Source organism: Wolffia australiana, chromosome 3 (assembly GCF_029677425.1).
Source record: "Wolffia australiana isolate 7733 chromosome 3, ASM2967742v1".
Classification (NCBI taxonomy): Eukaryota; Viridiplantae; Streptophyta; class Magnoliopsida; order Alismatales; family Araceae; genus Wolffia; species Wolffia australiana.
In genome coordinates, this window is record NC_135837.1 from 11,240,166 (window position 1) to 11,261,198 (window position 21,033).

At 36.2% G+C, this 21,033-nt stretch overlaps 2 protein-coding genes across 3 annotated transcripts; one reads left to right on the forward strand and one right to left on the reverse strand.

The window, feature by feature from the left end:
- Positions 1–689: 689 nt before the first annotated feature.
- On the reverse strand, positions 690–2,681 carry LOC144700926 (large ribosomal subunit protein eL42). Its single transcript, XM_078572511.1, has 4 exons — positions 2,574–2,681; positions 1,558–1,731; positions 1,140–1,214; positions 690–905 (listed from the first exon to the last, which is right to left on the reverse strand). Exons 1-4 carry the CDS (start codon positions 2,574–2,576, stop codon positions 846–848), a joined length of 312 nt encoding a protein of 103 aa, XP_078428637.1. The 5' UTR covers positions 2,577–2,681; the 3' UTR covers positions 690–845.
- Positions 2,682–9,762: 7,081 nt separating this feature from the next.
- Positions 9,763–12,497, forward strand: CI51 (51 kDa subunit of complex I). 2 transcript variants are annotated; one of them, XR_013580894.1, is made up of 3 exons: positions 9,763–9,888; positions 10,652–12,175; positions 12,265–12,497. XR_013580894.1 is itself a non-coding variant. In XM_078572512.1 (3 exons), the coding sequence occupies exons 1-2, from the start codon at positions 9,781–9,783 to the stop codon at positions 12,113–12,115; spliced, it is 1,572 nt and encodes a 523-aa protein (XP_078428638.1). In that variant the 5' UTR covers positions 9,763–9,780; the 3' UTR covers positions 12,116–12,129; positions 12,265–12,497. The 2 variants fall into 2 exon arrangements, 1 of the variants encoding a protein (XP_078428638.1); XM_078572512.1 differs by having other exon boundaries at positions 10,652–12,129.
- Positions 12,498–21,033: the final 8,536 nt, after the last annotated feature.

The following is a 21,033-nucleotide window of genomic DNA, read 5'->3' on the forward strand; positions in this document are numbered from 1 at the left end:
ATGAGAATTGGAAAAAAGAGAAGCAACTTAGAGATATTTTCACCAATCTTCCTTTTTATTTTTTTCAAAGATGTACTTAACCTCCGTGAGATTGCGACATACACACTGCAAAATATTCACCTTTTAACAAAGTTTTATTTAACGAAACTGACATCTTCATTTAATGTTCCTATGATTTACTTGGTGCTGTATTAATTTAATTTTTTATGGAGTTTAATCGATAACAAGGTAAGAGACATGGTCATAACAAAGTGGAGACAATTCATATACTGTCCGCAACAGATGTTGGCTAAAGGAACAAAACTGTGCTATTAAAGAAAGAAAACAGTGAATCAATGGGATGAGGACACTGATCACAGTAACTCATCCAAACTTGATGGCTGCATATAAGGTTACAAATTATCTCATTATAGTGCAGTCTCTGACTGCAAATTAGACATGTGGATATTTAGTATTCATATTTCTTCTTTCATAATCTCTATGAGAACTTCATACCCAGTTGGTGTAAGATAAATTTGGAACTCCATTGCAACTCTGATATTAAAGAAATTTATCTCAGATAGCGTGTTCATTCAAACAATGCAAATTACACACAGATGTGAATTTGTACTGCACGTAAGAATACATATTTAGATGGCATTCAAAGGCCATAATTAAGGGCTACTAGAATCGAAGTAGACGACAATGAATTTAAATAGAAATTAAATATCTATTAGGTCAAAAAAAATCTACCCAGAAACATATATAACCATCATGCAAAAAAAAAAAAGATAGAATGACTCAACAGTAGGATCTTGTCCACGGAATGAAAGAGAAAGTGAACAGTGAGAGAAATAGCCCAAGAACTAGAAGAGAGATGTTCCCTTGCCCTTCTTGTCTCCTCCAATCTCAAAGTGCTTGCATCTCTGCAACAAAACAGAAAGAGAGTTACAGGAATCCAAAAATTTTAAAAACATTGAATAATATACTATAATGTGACAAGCGAGTCAAAAGAGTGTTCAACAAATTCAGGAAGAAAAAAAAGATTTCAGAGAGGTGAAAAAGAGAGTTTGAACGAGACTAGATAACTTGAATTGGTGAAAATGAATGGCAATTAAGAAGACAAAAAGAGAATTTAGATAAAATGAAGTAGGCAAAACCTTGATAGCGTGCTGAGAGTAGTGCTTGCATCCCTGGCATTGCAACTTCAACACAATCTTCTTGGTGGTTTTCGCCTGCCCAGAAGAAGATTTCATTCAGAGATCCAAGTATCATATACCATTAAACTACCAACTAACTCGAACGACAGAAATTAGATCATACGACTACTCAACCAAATAGTATTGCTTTACGGCAAATTCAACAACTTGGTTTCAGTTGTATCCTCTTGAAAATAAAAATTTTTTGAAACGATCCAGCTGAAAGAAATGGACCTTATACCTTCGAATTATACTCAAGGAATAGTTCCCAGGGGATTTAAAAGGGTAAGCCACCAAGAGCAGATATCATATTCACATTATTCATAACATTCATATGATTACGGGGGATTTAATATGTTGAAGAAAGATCTAGTTTTACCTTCTTGTGGAAGACGGGCTTAGTTTGACCACCATAGCCAGACTGCTTGCGGTCATAACGACGCTTTCCCTGGACAGAAAGACTGTCCTTGCCCTTCTTGTACTGGGTTACCTTGTGCAAGGCATGCTTCTTGCAATGCTTGCAGTAGGTCTTCTTCGTCTTCGGAACGTTCACCTATAAATTGTTTAAAAGATGAAGAAAATTATGTTTCAAGGGTAAGCTTTGTCAAGGTGACAAATTATAAGGAAGTTTCACGAATATAACATTCCACTGAGAATGCGAAACTAGGCAGAAAAGAGAGTGGTCAAAATAAAAATATATGAATCTTCAGAAAATCCCATAAACAATCGGCATATTGTGCCAATGATGCGCTTCTAAGCCTTCCGTGCGCTCAAATTAGCGAAGAAAGGGTTGTTTTCAAATTAAATGTCAAAACATGAAGTGAACGATTATGTAAAATCGAAATAATTCAAGCAGTCCGTCACTGATAATAATAGAAAAACATGTCGATAAGTTAGAACAGTTTGAATAAAGAGGTAGGAGTCAAAGATTCCGACTTAAAATTTTCAATGAGTACTCCAGCAATCGACAATAAAAGAGGAACATCGACATGCTCAATGCCCAGATGTAGTCTTATAAACGAAAGTCAAATAATGGATGAGAAAAATGAAGAATAATATTAACAAATTAAAACATCAAGAAAACAGGTAATAAAGTAAGATCTACGAGGCTACATATAACAGAGAGTAGCGCCTATCAAAGTATTCGACATAGTTAACCAGCCACAAATTCCTAAAAACAAGTATCCAGCAAACACGATTTTAAATACCCAGATGCAGTTAAACTGAAGGAGAAGACTAGAACGGATATAGAAAGGCCTAATTTTATCCACAGATTCTAGTGAAAGAACAGAACGATTACAGACACCCAACAGTCCAGAGATCAAATCATTGCTAGGAATCATACAAGGATAGAAGAAAGGGAATATCAAGATCACTCGGGAGAGGATGACTGACCATGGCTTCGGGCAAGGGCGACGGCGGCAGACGAGCGATTGAAGACGAAAGGAACGAGAAATGAGAGTTAGGGTTTCACTTGTTCTTCTTACGCGACTTGTTCCGAAATGACGAAAATACCATATCTTTTCAACCGTCCGATCAGATTTAATCGGACGGTTCAGATGTTAGTTTGGAATTTCTCGAGGTCTATTGAAACAACGGTTCCGATTGGATTTCACCAATCGTCGCCTTTTATGCGGTTAATTAGTGTTTTTACTTATTTGGAGTATTATCTTTTAGATTTATTGGGCATTGAAGTAATATATTAATGAATGATAATGTTGATTATTTCAAATGCTCCGTTGAAGGAATTTCCTCCTGTATCGGTGATAAGAAAAAATCACTTCATGGATGATAAATACTTGGAATAGATCACAATTCTCAAATATTTTTGTCTCATTTAATACGCAAAAACTAGAGTTCATTTAGATTTTAGTGTCAAATCCATTACTGTTGCATTTTTTCTGAAATTCATCTATGTGATGTTCTTTAACTAACATTAATTTGTAGATATGGAATCATCTCAAGGAATGTTCTTTTTCTCGTCAGAAATTAGTTATACTATTACATGATAACTGTGTGATGGTCTTGATGAAATATCCACGGATAATATTTTAATGATCAAGTACATGATGAATTTCAGTTCATGCAAAACTGAAGGGAATTCTCAATGACACTTAAAATATTTTCAAAAGTAAACATCTTCTCCTATGTTGAAACTGGCGTTGGAAAACCAGACGTGAAATGGATCTATTTTATGGTGACAACCAATAATGTTCACACAACTACGTAAATCCAATTAGATAAATACATTTAATTGAAGATCCTCTTGAGGAGCCTCATTCAGCCCTCCGAGATTTGTCTTCTCCTAAACATTTTACCATCTTAAACTAAATGTCATGAGTAAACTTTTACAAACATAAAGTCTCAGTTTTTTTGGTGAGAATAAATATAACATTATATTTATCCATAAAAATAAAAATCAAATTTGTTTATTTTTTGTCGAAATTCAATATTAATGATGTCTGTATAAGGAAAACCTCTATCACCTGATGCACCAAGCATGGTATTGATTAAAAATGTTAAAGAAAACACTCAAATCATAAAAATTATATAATTAGTTTAGATCATAAAATCAAATAATAGTTTCTAGCACGATAGTTTACAAGCAGCAAGTCTAACCATTTATGGACTTATGCAATTAAATTTTTAATTTTTTCTAAGGATCAGCATTTGTATTGTTGAAATTGTCGATAATAGGTACCAACAGTTTTATTTCCATGTCATTTTCAAAAAATTAGAACGAATTAATGGAAAATGGTGTGTTGTTTAAATAAATCCATGTGAAATGTATAATTGCCGCACTCCATAGTTTTGACATGTATACTATATTTTAATGATTTTACAAAAATATAAAAAAGGAAAACATTTTAATTTAATTATTTTATTTACTAAACAATGACATTTATTTTATTTATATAAATCCTTTCAAATGGTTTTTCCCTTAATTTGATTTTAAAAGCAAAAAATAGACTATTTTAAATATTTTACCACTTCATCTTGAATCCCACTTAAAGTCCAACATCTCGACCAATAAAGATAAGATGGGCCTCTTAGTTGTCCCATATTGTTTGCAAACATTATGACCATTTTACCCATAAAAGATGTCTCATAATTGTTTATTTTCAAAATTTTAAATATTAGATTTATATATAATATTAAATTTATATACATGAAAATCCATTTTATTGAATGTTTTAACTTCATCTATCATAGGGTCATATACAACATTATAATATTTAAATTTTGTTGATATCTTATACTAACCATTTTCGTATTCCAGTGATAACAGCCTCATTTTAAGTGAAAAATCATATTATTATTAAGCCCCACAGATATACTTAAAAATATCACTCCTAAAAAATAAATATTATAAAGCATTATAAATGTAATTTGTACGTATAGAGAAGGTTCAATATATGTAGTTTGCACGAAAGGAAATGTAACATATTCATTGTGTTGCGTTCCACAATCTTTGATGACAATCGAGATGGTTATAGTGCTAGAAACTATATAATTTGAAACCGAATTTGAGGGGGAAATAAAAGAAAAGGGAGCAACCAGATTTGCTTTGCATGGAAACATGAAAATGAGTGCCCCTGTTTATATTCTTCGGGTCACCTTTTTATAAAATTCTTGAATTTTGAGTATCTCAAACAAGGCCCAAAAATCCTGGGAGTGTGATTCTCTGAAGGCCACTGTAATTAGTTAATAACATCAATGGCTGAATAGTATTTATTGATAGACCTTATTAATCAACAATACCATTTTGTAGATTAATTAAGGATCGATTTAACCCGATCAATAGGTTTAGTTTCTGCAATGCATTGTGCCAAGCTATAGTTCATGTTCTAGAACATATATAGAATATAACAACTCTCTCATGAAACTTGCACGGTCATCAGTTATGGTATAAGTATAATTCCTCATATTTATAAGACTTCTCAAGGACTTAGGGTATTGTCTATTCTCAAACCCCAAGCATTCATTCCAGGTAATACTAGTAGGTAATAGAAATCATTGGAGAAAACCTTATACAATATTTCCAGTACACTACCCAATGAATTGAATACATATTATTCCTTGAGTTGATCTCATCTTATATCGAGGGCAAATGATCCCATCTTGGCTAGGTAGTCACCATTGTAGACTTTTTTTATATTAGACTAATTTGAATTCCATTCTTACAGACCCATGAGTCATAATCAAGACATAAATTCCCATCTACAAGGCGCCTTTGATGTCTCGAGTTTTTGAGACAACATAAACCACCATAACGTCAATGAACTCAATACAAATTCAGGTCTAATGCTATTAATGGAATCCCATGAAACAATTTAATTATTATTTCTCTGATGAGAATCACCATCTATCTTTACTTTCTCAAAAGTAATTATCAGAATATTTGTGATACTCATCATTTGCGTACCATTTTATGGTGTTACTATATCTCTATTTAATATTTCCATCTTTAGTACCCTTTAAATGTAATATTCAGAACATTTGTTAAAAGACCTGAATCCATTGTATTATAATTGTGTCATAAAACAATTTTTCATTCCATGTATTCAAGGGTTTCATTATTAACACCACACAAAATATAATACTATATAAATGTTAATTTTGATGAACTTAAATGATACATAAAAGTGTGATTAGCTTGTTGGCCACACTCAATATCAATCAATCTTTGTAAATAAAAAAATTACTTCATGTACTTATGTCCTTAATTTCATTGAAATGATCATATATGTATTTTATCAAAGCTTAAAATGATTTATTACATTTCAGGATTAAATTCTGATTTTTCTCAATTTTATAACATTTAGCACAATTTTTTTGCCTTACTTTAGTAAATAAGATAAATTTCTATGCCAAAAGATATATAGTGAGATTTACTCAGACTTTTTTTGGGTTTACTATATCATGGATTGATATAATGGTTTTTACCATGGCATTTTTATGAAAAGTTTGACGATAAATTTGTAGAGAAAAAAATGTCATAAGCAATAATATCTATTTCTTATCTTATTTAATTATTCATAACACCTAAAATATGAGTTAATTTCTTGTAAATATTTTTCTTATATCTCATAATCAGACTTGTTTAGATTTGAATTAATCAGAATCCTTAGAGTACGTAAAGTGACCCGTTGATTAGAGACCTTCCTTCTGTTGTTTTGTTGTATGTTTTTGTTTTTTCTACTATTTGTTTGTAAATGGGCCGCAAGTTATTATAACCTATAAGTGTCCCATGATTTTCCTATTTATTTTAATTAATGAATGTGGGCCACAATCTTGAGTGGCACATGTGATCCTGAATTTCATGAGTTATTCTATGGATAAGTCGTGTTATAATTAGGGGCCAGCAAACTCTGCTATTCTCTGGTATTACACGCCATTGAGATGGAATAGAGTTTATGCATATTTGCTCAATCGAACACTAGATGCCAGAAGCCTGATATCCAAGAAGACATTGAACTTTTTTATGATTCTGTGATAACCCTAATTTGTTGTTTATCAATCCTCCACTTAGATAGAGGTCAAACGCTCTTAAAAAGTTCCAAGTATTTTTTGTAAATATATGTGACGTGCAAGGTAATAATACATTATGTGTCTCACTTAATATTTATTGACATAATAAATTTATTATAAAGTATGTGTGATGCTTATAATTGAAGTTCATTAATACATGCAATGAGAAAGTGAGATATGATGGAAGCATAACATGACATTCATTAGCCTTCAGAGAAGCATTCTAAATGTTCTTATTTGAAGGATTCCCTAGAGTGAAATCAAAAGATCTGAAAATTTGGCCTTACCTAGTCCCACTCGTATGATGAGTATGGATGATTACATGCCCATTACTATATATATATTTAAGGACAAACAATGGGTGCTCTTTGGGGAAAGAGTTTGTTGAATTGACATGTGTAAATCCTTGAATGCAATTACACCTAATGTTTATGGGGATGAGTCATGTCATGGTTGTGTAAGGGGTTTTTAGGCTCAAGACACCAAAGACACCTTGTGGATGGACGATTGAATTTTGACATATTAGAGGAAATGGAGTCGAAACTTGAGTGCAGCGACAAGTCCACAACAATGATTTTGTGGTCCAGATGAGATAGTCCAACCTCGGCATCAGAGGAAATAGAGTCAAGGAAGTTTATGAAATAAAATCCCCGGATAATAGTGGAAATATTAGAGAATGTATTATCTCATGATTGCCCCACACATCATTGATAAACTCAAAAGTAGGGTTTTAACTCATCTGTTGATTTGACCTTAGATGGGTTTAAAATCATGTAAAGGAATATACATATAGATAAATATAGATCATCTCCATGCGTAATAGTAATTAGGGTTGTAGTTTTTTTATGCAATGGCTAACAAGACGAGGGGATGTACATACAAAATATGAGATAGGAGGTGGAAAAGTTAAAATTATTAATATTAAGTATTGTAGATAGCAGATAATGATGAGATTGCAAAAATAAGAGCAATAGAGATGGAGAATGAAATGATGATAATATTTTCTTGATGCATGTAATCATACATATCCTAAGGCTATTTCAACATAATTTTATTGACATTACCTCGTTTTGATATTAGCTCGCATTTCATACATTAATTGGGGCGTTTTTATTAACATTACAATTTTTAGTATAACTTTTACACATTTTAAAGGCTCATTAATTATCTTTTAAAATATTTTTAACATGATTACTCTCAAAGAGTTTGATTATTTCCATCGAGTTGGTTATTTTATATTTTACAGGTATGAATTTAAATAATATTATAAAGATGGAAAATGTAGTAGCTGAAGTGCAAGCAGCAGAGCCACGTGCAACAGCGCAAGGAGCCAACCCTAGGAGGGGAAGCACAAGGAGCACACATAGAACCCACACTAGCCCACATGTTAGATGCCCATAGCAGAGAATATTGTCCACAAACTCGCACATGGGATACTTTTTTATTGAAACCAATAGGCTAATATGAACAAACTTTACATAGTACTCGTGCAACTTGATTTATTCGATATGTGATTACCAACTAATAGTGACTTTCAGCTCCGCAGCCGACTGGGCTCACAAGAGAGGAGAAAGATCGCAACGCAAAATAAATGTCTACCACGCGGGCAATCAACTGATGGAAAAAATCCTACGAAATACCTTAATATATTTAAAAATCATAACGAGCCAAAGGACTCGTTATGATGTCAAAGGACTTATATTTTTCAAATTTTAAGCATGATTTTTTAATGTTCTTGATGTCAAAACAATGAGCTTTGGTTAAATGATTGGTTGTAAACAAATCACTAGTGCACTATTTCATTAAACTGAACATTCATATAAGGGTTTTATTATTTCATTAAATTGATTAAACCCTTTATATATATTACTCTAGGTGCTTCAAATAATAATTTTACTCTTCTGGAAATTGGGTAAATAGCACGGTACATCCCAAACCATGTCCAAAATCTGCGAGTTAACCTTAGCTTTTTTTTGGCACGGTATATCCCAAACTCGCTAAGTCGACGGTGATATATCCCGGTGATGATGTGGAATCCATCGTGGCTGCCAGGTGGATCTCCGGCCAGATTTTGACCTGGCGGAACCCACCTGGCAGCCACGCAGGATTCCACATCATAAGGGGATATGTTGACCTACCAAGGGTTTAATTTAAAGACATGCATTCTAGAGAGAGAGAAGGAGAGAGAGAGGCGGGCTAGAGAGAGAGAGAAGGGGAGAGAGAGAGGCGTTCTAGAAAGAGAGGCGTTCTAGAGAGAGGCGTTCTATAGAGAGAGAAAGGGAGAGAGAGGCACTCTAGAGAGGCACTCTAGAGAGACCCGGTCGAATCAAATCGCGCAGGAGAGTGAGGCGAAACCACCTCTGCCGCCGGCCGCCGAGGCCCGCGAACTCTTGGCGGAACCCCCCCTCCCACTCTCTTTCTCTCTCTCCAATATCTACGACGATCGTCGATGACCTTCCCCTCTGTCCCTGTCTATGTCTCTGTTCAAGAGCGCCTCACTCTCCCGTGCGATTCGATTCGGTCGGGTTTCTCTAGAGCGCCTCTCTCTCCCTTTCTCTCTCTATAGAACGCCTCTCTTTATCTCTCTAGAACCTCTCTCTCTCTCTAGCCCGCCTCTCTCTCTCTCTCTTTAAGTTAAACCCTTGTCACGTCGACATATCCCCTTATGACGTGGAATCTTGCGTGGCTGCCAAGAGGTTTCCGCCAGGTCAAAATCTGGCCGGAGATCCACCTGGCAGCCACGATGGATTCCACGTCATCACCGGGATATATATCACCATCGACTTAGCGAGTTTGGGATATACCGTGCCAAAAAAAAACTAAGGTTAACTCGCAGATTTTGGACATGGTTTGGGATGTCCCGTGCTATTTACCTCTGGAAATATTAAGGGTTTTATTCAAGGCCATGGGGGCCTTCCACGTGTCCCCTAGCGGTTCAGATATAAATCGGTTTGACTTGCCCTTTTGGGTCTATTAAAACAACGGTGTGGATTGGGGTACACCAATCGAATCGCGGTGATCTCAAATCTTGACCGTTGGTTGGAATTTACGTAATTCCATATCTCTCACTATGTTCATACTTTTGTATAAATACATATATCGATATCGAGGTCGGAGATTTCTTCCAGTCTTCCGGGCAGAGAGGAAAGGCGAGGAACCGTCGAAGTTGGGCAAAATGGTAAGCTTCCTTGATCGATTCTGATGCGGAGGATGTCTCAATTTTGGTTTTTTCCCGTCTGAATTTAGGGTTTTATAAGATTCTTAGATTTGGGGATTTTTCTCCTCTCGAGGGTTCGTGGATGTGCCGGACAGAGAATACTTTTGCCTTTCGTCGGTTTTTGAGGACGAAGGAGACTGATTTGTTATTAAAATGATGGTTTTTGCTTATGTTAGACTCGTTTTTCCCTTCTCGAATCCCTTATTTTCGTGGCGTTGTAGTTTATTTGAAAATCAGCGATTGATCCGCTGATGGGTTCGTGTTTCGCTTTGTTTGAGTTTTGCCTCGCCTTAATTCTAGTAGGAAGAGGTTTCCTGATACTTTTTAACGTTATTTGATAGCTTTTCTCCCCCATTGCTGATCTGATTTTTGGTGGGTTTCTCTTGTATCTTAATTTTTTACTGTGACGAATCTGGTGACATCTTTCCTATCTATCATATCGATCAAAATAATGAATGTTCAAATATTTCGATGCTATTCCTTCTCAATCGAATCCTTGAGATACAACTCTGTACAAACATACTGACAGATCCTTATTTCCCTCAAATTGATAGACTTTACCAGCGTTTTTGGCAATTCTTCTGTCCAACTATCATTCACCCGGCCCAGTTTTAATCGAGTCTGAGAAATTAAAGAAAACTGAAACCATTTCATCATCAAACTGAAACCAATATCTTTTACATGATACCCATTTTATATCTACAAGATTCTTTCTCATCTGCAGGGTTCCATAAGGAAGATTCTTTCTCTTCCCAGAGCATCCAGGGTCTGCCAGCATTACCTTTCTTTCCCAGCCTCTGCTTCCAGGTCACTTAGCACTCAGGCAGCTCCCACAGGAACTACCCCGATGCCTCCGCCCCCGCCGCCACCTCCAGAGAAGACCCACTTCGGCGGCCTGAAGGACGAAGACCGGATTTTCACCAATCTATATGGAATCCATGACCCATTCCTCAAAGGCGCCATGAAGCGAGGCGACTGGCACCGCACCAAGGACCTTGTTCTGAAAGGTGCTGACTGGATAGTCAATGAAATGAAGAAGTCCGGTCTCCGTGGCCGAGGCGGCGCCGGCTTCCCCTCCGGCTTGAAATGGTCATTCATGCCCAAGGTCTCAGACGGACGCCCCTCGTATCTCGTCGTCAATGCCGACGAGAGCGAGCCTGGTACATGCAAAGACAGAGAAATCATGCGCCATGACCCGCACAAACTGCTCGAAGGCTGCCTAATTGCCGGTGTCGGAATGAGGGCGTCAGCGGCATACATCTACATCCGGGGCGAGTATGTCAATGAGAGATTAAACCTTGAGAAGGCCAGAAAAGAAGCCTATGCAGCTGGGTTCCTTGGGAAAAATGCCTGTGGATCTGGCTACGACTTCGATGTCCACATTCATTTCGGCGCTGGGGCATACATCTGCGGGGAGGAAACTGCCCTTCTAGAGAGTCTCGAAGGGAAGCAAGGAAAACCCAGGTTGAAGCCGCCTTTCCCTGCTAATGCCGGTCTCTATGGCTGTCCGACAACCGTCACCAATGTTGAGACCGTGGCCGTGTCTCCGACGATACTGAGGCGGGGGCCGGAGTGGTTTTCCAGCTTTGGCAGGAAGAACAACTCGGGGACGAAGTTGTACTGCATCTCGGGCCACGTCAACAAGCCATGCACCGTGGAAGAGGAGATGAGCATACCCTTGAAAGAGCTGATCGAGAGGCACTGTGGAGGAGTGAGAGGAGGGTGGGATAATCTGCTGGCCATCATACCGGGAGGTTCGTCCGTCCCGCTCCTCCCCAAGCACATATGTGACGACGTGTTGATGGATTACGACGCGCTGAAGGCGGTGCAGTCGGGGCTCGGTACTGCCGCTGTTATCGTCATGGACAAATCGACTGACGTGGTGGATGCCATTGCGAGGCTTTCGTACTTCTACAAGCACGAGAGTTGCGGGCAGTGTACCCCGTGCCGAGAGGGGACGGGTTGGCTGTGGATGATCATGGAGAGATTGAAGGTGGGGAATGCGAAGATTGAGGAGATAGACATGCTTCAGGAGATCACTAAACAGATAGAGGGCCACACTATTTGTGCTCTGGGAGATGCTGCTGCATGGCCTGTGCAGGGGCTTATCAGGCATTTCAGACCGGAACTGGAGAGGAGGATCAGAGATCGTGCACAGAAGGAGCTGTTAGAAGCCGTGGCCGCATGAATTGATCTGCCATAGTCAGTCATCATCTCTATGATTTTTTTAATATTTGGTTACTGATAGGTTTGTTTTTATTTCTACGTTGGTTTTGTTTTCTTTTCATTTTTTCTATCTCTGTTTTCATTGTGCTCATTCATCTTTTTAATCTGTAGGTACATAAAACGTTGTGTAATAAATGTTGGCAAAGCATGGAGGTGGGTGTCTTCTCTTCCTCACGTGATGATGACATTTAACTTTCTTGCCCTGTTACTACTTGGGATGAAAACTTGTTTTTGATGCAACATCTGCTGTTAATTAGTTCTTTATACTGCTTGGGGGATTTGATATTATGATTGTCTATGGTGATCAGAATTGAAAGTTTTCAGTTATGGAATTTTCCTTTTAATTTTCTTTGTTGACGAAAAGCGCTTCATGAATGAATTACTCGATAACATACGAATGTGCATAAGCTGGAGTAATTCTTTAAATGATATTTACTATCTTTGATGGGAAACATTCGTTTATGTTTGATTTAATTATTGTACATAGTCACTCATTCCCTTTCTGGATAAGATCGCACAATTATGCTTTGAATCTTGTGCAGAGAGATATTTCCGTAAAATTTTTAGCCGTTATCTCGTCATTTTTTAGTGTTTTATATTATCTTAGTGATGTTTTTTTTCCAGGAAAAACATTTATGGTCATACTGAGTGGCAGGTTTTGTCAATTATTATTGCTTCCTTTTTACATCACTGCCTTTATTATTTTTTACTTGTTTGGATGTGATTAAACTCTCATTTAAGATCACATGTATATTCACGTTGATCCACACGATATTTCACTGTAGCTATCTTGATCATAGCATTTGAATATCTAAACAGAACCACTACATTGTGAATAGTTTTAAATTAATAACTTCTGGGGTCTACTAAAAAATTACAGCCAGGATATATTTTATAATTATTCAATATAACTCAAATATCCCCAAACAAGTTTGAAATTTTGTATTATGTTCCAAGGATTATATCCAAATATTCCAAACAATGCTGAAAGAATATGATTCTTCAAACTATGACCAATCCAACATTGAATTTCTCTGAGTTTTCCACATCAAATAAATTATGACCAATCCAACAATCTAACACTAAATTACTCTCAATTTTTTGTATTTATATCCACATCAAATACTGCCTAAATTTTATATTTATCACATGTAAGTTAAATTAGTTCACCATAAGCTTCCATGATCATCTCATTTTTAACTCAAAATTATTTCTCTTCAAGCCCCATTCATTATTTTCCATGAAATAATTATAATATGTTATTTAAATATTTCGTACAAGCTATTGTAAAGTAGATTCATTATGGATGAATAGGCACATATATTAAAGCGTAAGGATCAAGCGTAAAAGGAAATAATTTATAAACACATAAATCACAAAAGTAGAAAATATATATATCGGATAAGAATTTTTTTATTGTTCCCACAATACCTTATTACATTTTAGAATGGTATATTCATTAAACATTCAATAACATATTTTTTGAAATAAATAAAAACAGTTTTTTTGTGAAATGGTCTATCATTCTTAGTTTCAAAACTGATAGAAAAAGTAGTGTGATTATAACAAATAGAAAACAAAACACATAAGTTTTAATATATCAAAATATTAGATCCTAAAATATTTGAATAATGAATTTAATGAATTGGTAAAAATAATGAACTTAGCGCCACATTCCCTAAACCAATGCATCGTTGGAATCATATGATTGTGAATCAGATTTATAATTTCCCAGTCCAAATTGTTTATGATTGAACATACATCACACCTCACCATTGGTCAAAAGTTTTATTATATATTTTTGGGTTTTATAACAATTTATCAAAGGTTATTTCATAATCCTAAAACATTCATCCATGGACAAACTATTATTTACTGAATTTTATTGAATTAAAATTCCGTGGAACAATTAGAATGTCTCTAAACATTTTAAGATTTAGCATTATGTTTCCAAATATGTTTAATGACTCATTTATTCTGCAAAAAAGTCAACACAATTGATGCTATATATATTTATGGGTTTTATCAACATTCATCCAAGGTTATTTCATAATCCTAAAACATTCATCCATGGACATTATATTATTCATTGACATTTATTAAATTAAAATTGTGTAGAACAATAGAATGCCTCTAAAGATTTTAAGATTTACCATTATGTTTCCAAATATTTTTAATGACTTATTCATTCTACAAAAAAATCAACAAAATTGAAATATATATTTCTACGTTTTAGTTTCCCCAAGTATTTATGTCCGAAATTCATGCGTCTTAGACGATGCACTTTACTGTGTTGGGTTTTGGGACATGAATGGAAGGCTGGGAAACACTTTTCCATGCAGCGGAAGCTAAATATCAATTATCAATAGAATTCTAAATCAAACTAAACTGTGTGTACTGTTTGGGAAACTTGGTCCACCAATGACTTGATCCTCGGGAGAGTCCTTTCAAGCCCTTCGTCTTGCCCCTACATGTTTCCACGTGATCAAGTAATTTTTGGATCTCCTCTTCTTCTCCAACTCTTCTTCAAGATGTTGTTGATCTTCTGGTCATCAAGAATCCGTAGAGTGAAAAATGACAAGGTGTGGGGGGGGGGGGTTAAGGGGAGATCTAGCTGGCACGAGGACCTAAAACAGGTGCCCTCCTTGTTTATACTTGTTCAAATTTTTTCATAAAAGTCCTTATTAATAAAGTATATATTTCAACACCCTTTAATATTATGTGTGTGACACTTTGGGCCTGTATATCAATCTAAAAGCTGAATACCATTTATTGATCAACTTATTAATTAATGGTATCAACATATAGATTAATAAATCAGGGAACAATTTAGCCCAATTGATATTAATTTTCCAGTTCATGGGGTCCCAAGCTACACCTCGTGACCTACAAGATATAGTTTATTGTTCATCTAATGGAGCTTTTTTACCATCATCAGTTACCAAATATGTATAATCCTTCATTTGCACAAGACTCTTGAAATAATTATATTATGGTTAGCCATTCAGTTAGTAATGATGTATAACGAGGATCACTAGAGAACACATTTTCCTATTCCCTATTACCATGGTCATGGATTTGAAGAAACTTCTTCCTCAAGTCAATCTCCTCTTATTACAATGGATGATAATTTTACCTTGATCACTCAATCACTTTTGTATATTTATTGCCAAGTCCAAGCTAAAACATGTTCGAATCCCATGGTTAGGGAATCATACATCTCACACAAAACATGGACGTACATACATAAGATGTCTTTGGTGTCTCTGCTCTACATACCACTTACACAATAATGATACTTGGGGATTTATACAGATCACTGCAATGAACTCTTTGTCTAAAGAGGAACCATCATTTGCCATTTCTGTCTTCCACAATAATGGCCACATGATTAGCCATACTTATCATATAAGTGGGATCAAATAGTGTCAATCAACCTTATAAAAAAATCCTATTGTTTTTTAGTGACACCTCAAAAACATCGTGACCTAGGTGCTATATGTGGGTCTGCTATGTTGACAGTTAATGGAACCCTTTTTGTCACAATATCTCCTTGAGCGATGATCTCCGTAATCAAGTGAAAGTGTCTCTGAATGTGTTTCAAGTTCTGATGAGACCATGGTTCTTTATCTTGTGCTACTGTACCATTGTTGTCACACAACCTTGAAATATGCCCTGAGATCTAAGGAACAATGCTAAGCTCAGTGATGAATTTCTTCAACCGTACTACTTGCATGGTGGCTTCGACTGGTGCAATGTATTCAGCTTCTATCTTTGAATACCTAGTTGTCCAATTCATATAATTATTAGGAATGATTTGTTGGGTTCAGTGCCTTGGTTCATCCATGGAAAACACGTTTCCATGGATGGAGAAGCGTGTTGATCGATTCACAATTGATCTTTAAAATTAACATATTGAAAGTACCTTTTGGGGAACTCATTCCACCCTTGACTTTGTCGCTCTGAGATTGTTATGAAGCCATTCACGCGTCCAGCCTCTAGAAGTATCCACGCAATCACTCGGCGCTTGGATCTCCATGTCTTCTTCTTCAACTCTTCTTGAAAATCTTGAAGATCTCCTCACCATGAAGACGCTCTTCCTTGGATGAGGGGAGAAGAGAGTGGAGAAAGGGAGGGCTCTCAAATCAGGCTTGCATGGGTGCTTAAAATGAGACCCCTTTCCCTCTTTATATTTTACTTAAGGTTTTTCTCAAAAACCCGCCAAAGTAAAATATATCCACCAGTGCCCTTATGATCTTATGCGTGTGACTCTCTAGGCTTGTGTATCATTCTAGTTAATAACTTTAGTGGTCCAATAACATTTATTGAGCAACATTATTAGTTAACTATATCAACATATAGATTAATTAAATGAGGATCGATTTATCCCAATCGATAGGTTAAGTTTCCAGCCCGTGGGGTGACAAGCTACACCTCGTGCTCTAGAAGATATCGAGTAGTCTCAAACTCTCTCATGGAACCTTTACCATCATCAGTGATCGTATATGTATAATCCATCATCTACGCGAAACTCTCAAATGACTTAGGGTATGGTTTATCGTCAAACACTAATACGCCATTCGATTAGTACTGATGCGTAACAGGGATCATTGGAGAACGCCTTCTCTAATATCCTCAAAATCCTGGCTAGGGATTTTTCTGCATCGTCTTCCTTGAGTTAATCTCCTCCTATACCGAGGGCGGATGATCCCATCTTGGCCACTCAATCATCTCCGTAAGCTTCTTACTACATCCGATCTATAACTTATTTGAATCCCATGACTAGAGGCTCATAAGTCATAGTCAAAACGTAGTCGTCAACTCACGAGATGTCCTTGGTGTCTCAGGTTAGTGGATCACTGATACAATCGTAAATGGAATCAACCTGATTGATGTTTAGGTATAATACCATTCAGGTATTCGTATGGATCAATTCAGTAAACTCTTTCTCCAAAGAGCACCCACAATCTGTCCTTAGTGTCGCCACACTAATAGCCACAGGATCAGCTATACTTATCGTATAAGTAGGATTAGCTAGTGCTATTCTATCCAGATAATTCGATGTCAGTCTCGACTATACATCGAATATGAATATTTAAAATACATGTTTAAAGACTAGTGATCGCCGTATTATGATCTCATCATAATTCACTGCGTCATTGCACATATTCATGGACTTCATTATAAACATCACACGTAATAATAATGAACGCAAATATTTTATTCAATGAACTTAAATAAACATGTTAGTGTGATTGGCTTGACGGCCACATAATATCCATCATGATTGTGTAGCCATTAGAGTGAAAAAATAATAACGATATACATTGGGTGCTCTTTGTGGAAAGAGTTCATTGAATTACACCATATGAAACCATGAATAGCATTTTATCTAACTGTCAATCAGTTTTATTCATGTCACAATTGTGTACCTTGTCCTTTGACTTGAGACACCAAAGACATCTTCTTGGTGAACGGTTTTTTTGTTAGGACATATGAGTATCTAATTAAAGTATGCTAAAAGGGCTTTGCTCAGATCCCAAAATAAGTCCATTTTTTGAGGTAATTTTATGGTCAAGATGAGTTTTTATGCCCTTTATATAAAATAAGATTTAAAAAACAAGGATGAGTAAAATCTATGACTAGGGTACTATAAATATTGAAGGAGTTCGATAATTTGCGAACCATCAATACAAACTGGAATGATGATTTCTATTAACCATGCCCTAATTAATTCAGTAGTCATGTCAGTAAAACATTATACATGCACAAAAAAGATGACGATAAAAGTTCCATGTTAGTGTTGATTGAATCCTTTTTATATTTTAAAGCATGGTGTGTAGCTTGACACCCATCTAGATAGCAACTCAACCTATCTATTGGATTGCATATTTCCTTGATTATCTAAAATATATGTTAATATAATTATATAATAAGATAGGGAAACAATGGTTATTCAGCCATTAAAATATTAACTAGGATGGTTTCCCTAGAGGGTCATACTAATATGACTCTTGGATGTTGCTCAATAAACTTTTATGATAAGTGCCCTTAGAGTATAAATGGGTGTGTACACCACTTTTTGGGTGCCTACACAAGCTTGCATCAAGCATGATGCTTCCCAGTAACAATGCATAGCAAGGAGATCCTCTCAAATTTTAAATAGCTTTTTTTGAAAGAACGAACATGATATATAATGTCATGAAGATTGTAAGGATAAATATCTAGGGTAGACATAACATCTCAAAGAGAGTGTTCCAATAAACCCAATAATAACATGATATGTTTCATACAAGATGGCATGAACATATGATGATTTGGTTGACATCTAGTATCATTAGATTTTAATTTAAATTCTTTCTCTATGTCAAACCAAAATTTGAACATAAAGCTAACCTACAAAACAAAACATTTGCGTCATTCCCAAGTGAACACAATGATAGTCTAGTTTTTTTATTTAATTGTCCAAAAATATGCCCAAGAAGTTGAAATTGGACTTTTTTAGGGCTGAATTTAGTGTCAGCTGCATTTGTGGGTGCCTGCACTAGTAGTAGTGATGTATGCCTTAAATCGCACTAGTGCGAACATCATACACAATTGATATTGATGGAAATATATGTGGTCGACAAGCCAATCACACATTCCACATCTCGTTCCATGTTCATTAATAGAATATAATCATTATAGTGCATGTGCGATACTTATAATGAAGTCCACGAATATATGATCAGACATAGTGAATTATGATGATATCATAATACGGAGATCACTAGTTTTTAAACATGTGTCCTAAAAATTCCTACTCGAAAGATACTCGAGAAGGACATTGAAGCATTCGGATAGAATAACACTATATAGCCTCACTCATATGATGAGTATCTCCGATCCCATAGCCATGAGTATAGAGACAATAAGGATAGATAGTGGGTGCTCTTTAGTGAAAGAGTTCACTAAATTTATCCATACGAATCCCTGAATGGTATTATACCGAACTGTCTATCAAGTTGATTCATGCCACGGTTGTATAAGTGGTCCTTAGACCTGAGACACCAAAGACATCATGTGGACAGACAATTGTGCTTTGACTATGACCTATGTGTCCCTAATCATGGGATCCAAAATACTCTTAGTTTGGGTGCATCAAGGAGTTCATGAAGACGATTGAGTGGTCAAGATGGGATCATCCACCCTCGGTATAAGAGGTGACAACACAGGGAAGACGATGCGATGAAGTCTTTGGCCTAGACGGCAAAATATCAGAGAAGAATTCTCTGATGATTTCTGAATGCATCAGTATTAAATCAAATGACCGATTAGGGTTTGATAGTTGACCATACCCTAAGTCATCTTAGGAGCGTCAAGTGGATGAGGGACTATACATACATGGTAATCGATGACGAATAGGTTCCATGAGTGAGTCGATACACACTACTTTGTATCTCCTAGAGCACGAGGTGTAGCTTGGCACCCTACGTGTTGGAGACTCAACCTTTGGATTGGGTTACATCGATCCGATATTAATTAATTTATATGAGGATATAGTCAATTAATTTGGAAGTCCAATAATTGTTATTGGGCTGCTTGAGTCATTAACTAGACTGATACATGGCCTATAGGGTCACACACAAATGGTCTTTTGGATGTCAAAAGATATACTTAAGTCTTGAGGGTGTTTACGAAAAATATCCACTTAGCATAAATAGGGGAAGACCTTGAATGAAATTCACCCAGGCTAGAATTGCTCGTCAAAAGAAGGAGGATATCCAACGTGTCGAGGACCGCGTAGATACGTCTAGAGGCTGCACACTTGAGCATCTCAACTCGTCTCACTCTGGGATATAGAAATCACATATGCGAACCGTGCAAAGGTAATTCATTTTTCAATGGTTTTATGGATGTCATTCGATTCTGTTACATGTTTTCCATTGCATGGAATCCTCGTCTTCATCCAAATCTAGGCAACTATAACCCAAGAACATCATACATAGTTGTTAGTGCCAACATTAGCATTATACGTGGCAGATGACTTCAATGGCACCACTAGGAATGATGACATAGAGTGGCCATCAGGGGTTCAAAATGCACACTCAACAGTGATCCACCAAATGTTTAAGGGGTCAAGCTATATGGTTATCCTTGGGGTTGTAAAGGTCGGGTTAGACCCATTTGCTATCAAGAGTTGACTACCTTTATTTACATTTATATGCTGTGTATTTTCTATCTCTTAAAACTCTCTTTCTATTTATAATATGGCATGTTATTATATGCTCATCACATTTGGCCCATATTAGTATCCCATATAAGAGTAGATGGGTGTAGATAGGTTTTTATGAAGTTTCTATTTTGTTTCCTCTTCCATTTGTCATCTAGGGCTGCGGCCCTCCAAATCTTCAATGATATCAGATCAGATATCCACATAGGTGGTTGAAGAATTTTGGGTCAAGCCATTGTGGTAGATGTACACAAAAGGAGCCATTGTGGTAGTTGTGGATTCGGTGGCTAGTTCTCAACCTATTGTCATATCCTTTGATGGATATCAATGTGGTACCTCTGTACTGTTGTTGTCAAAATATGTCATGTCAATTTAGCATCTTATGTTGTTGATGATAGGAAAGTGATAAGATTACAAACCAAGTGTTTGTGGAAATGACACGATAGTCATAACGACCTGCCAATGTGTGGTTGACGCTGGAAAGTGATGAGATTGGAGACAAAGTGTTTGTGGAAATGCCATAAGAGTCCGAATGACCTGCTAGTGTGTGATTGATGTTGGAAAGTGACAAGATTGCATACCAACTGTTTGTGGAAATGCCATAAAAGTTGGAACGACTTGCCAATGTGTGATAGAGGGCAGGATTTTTCCAGTGTAAGTCATGTTCA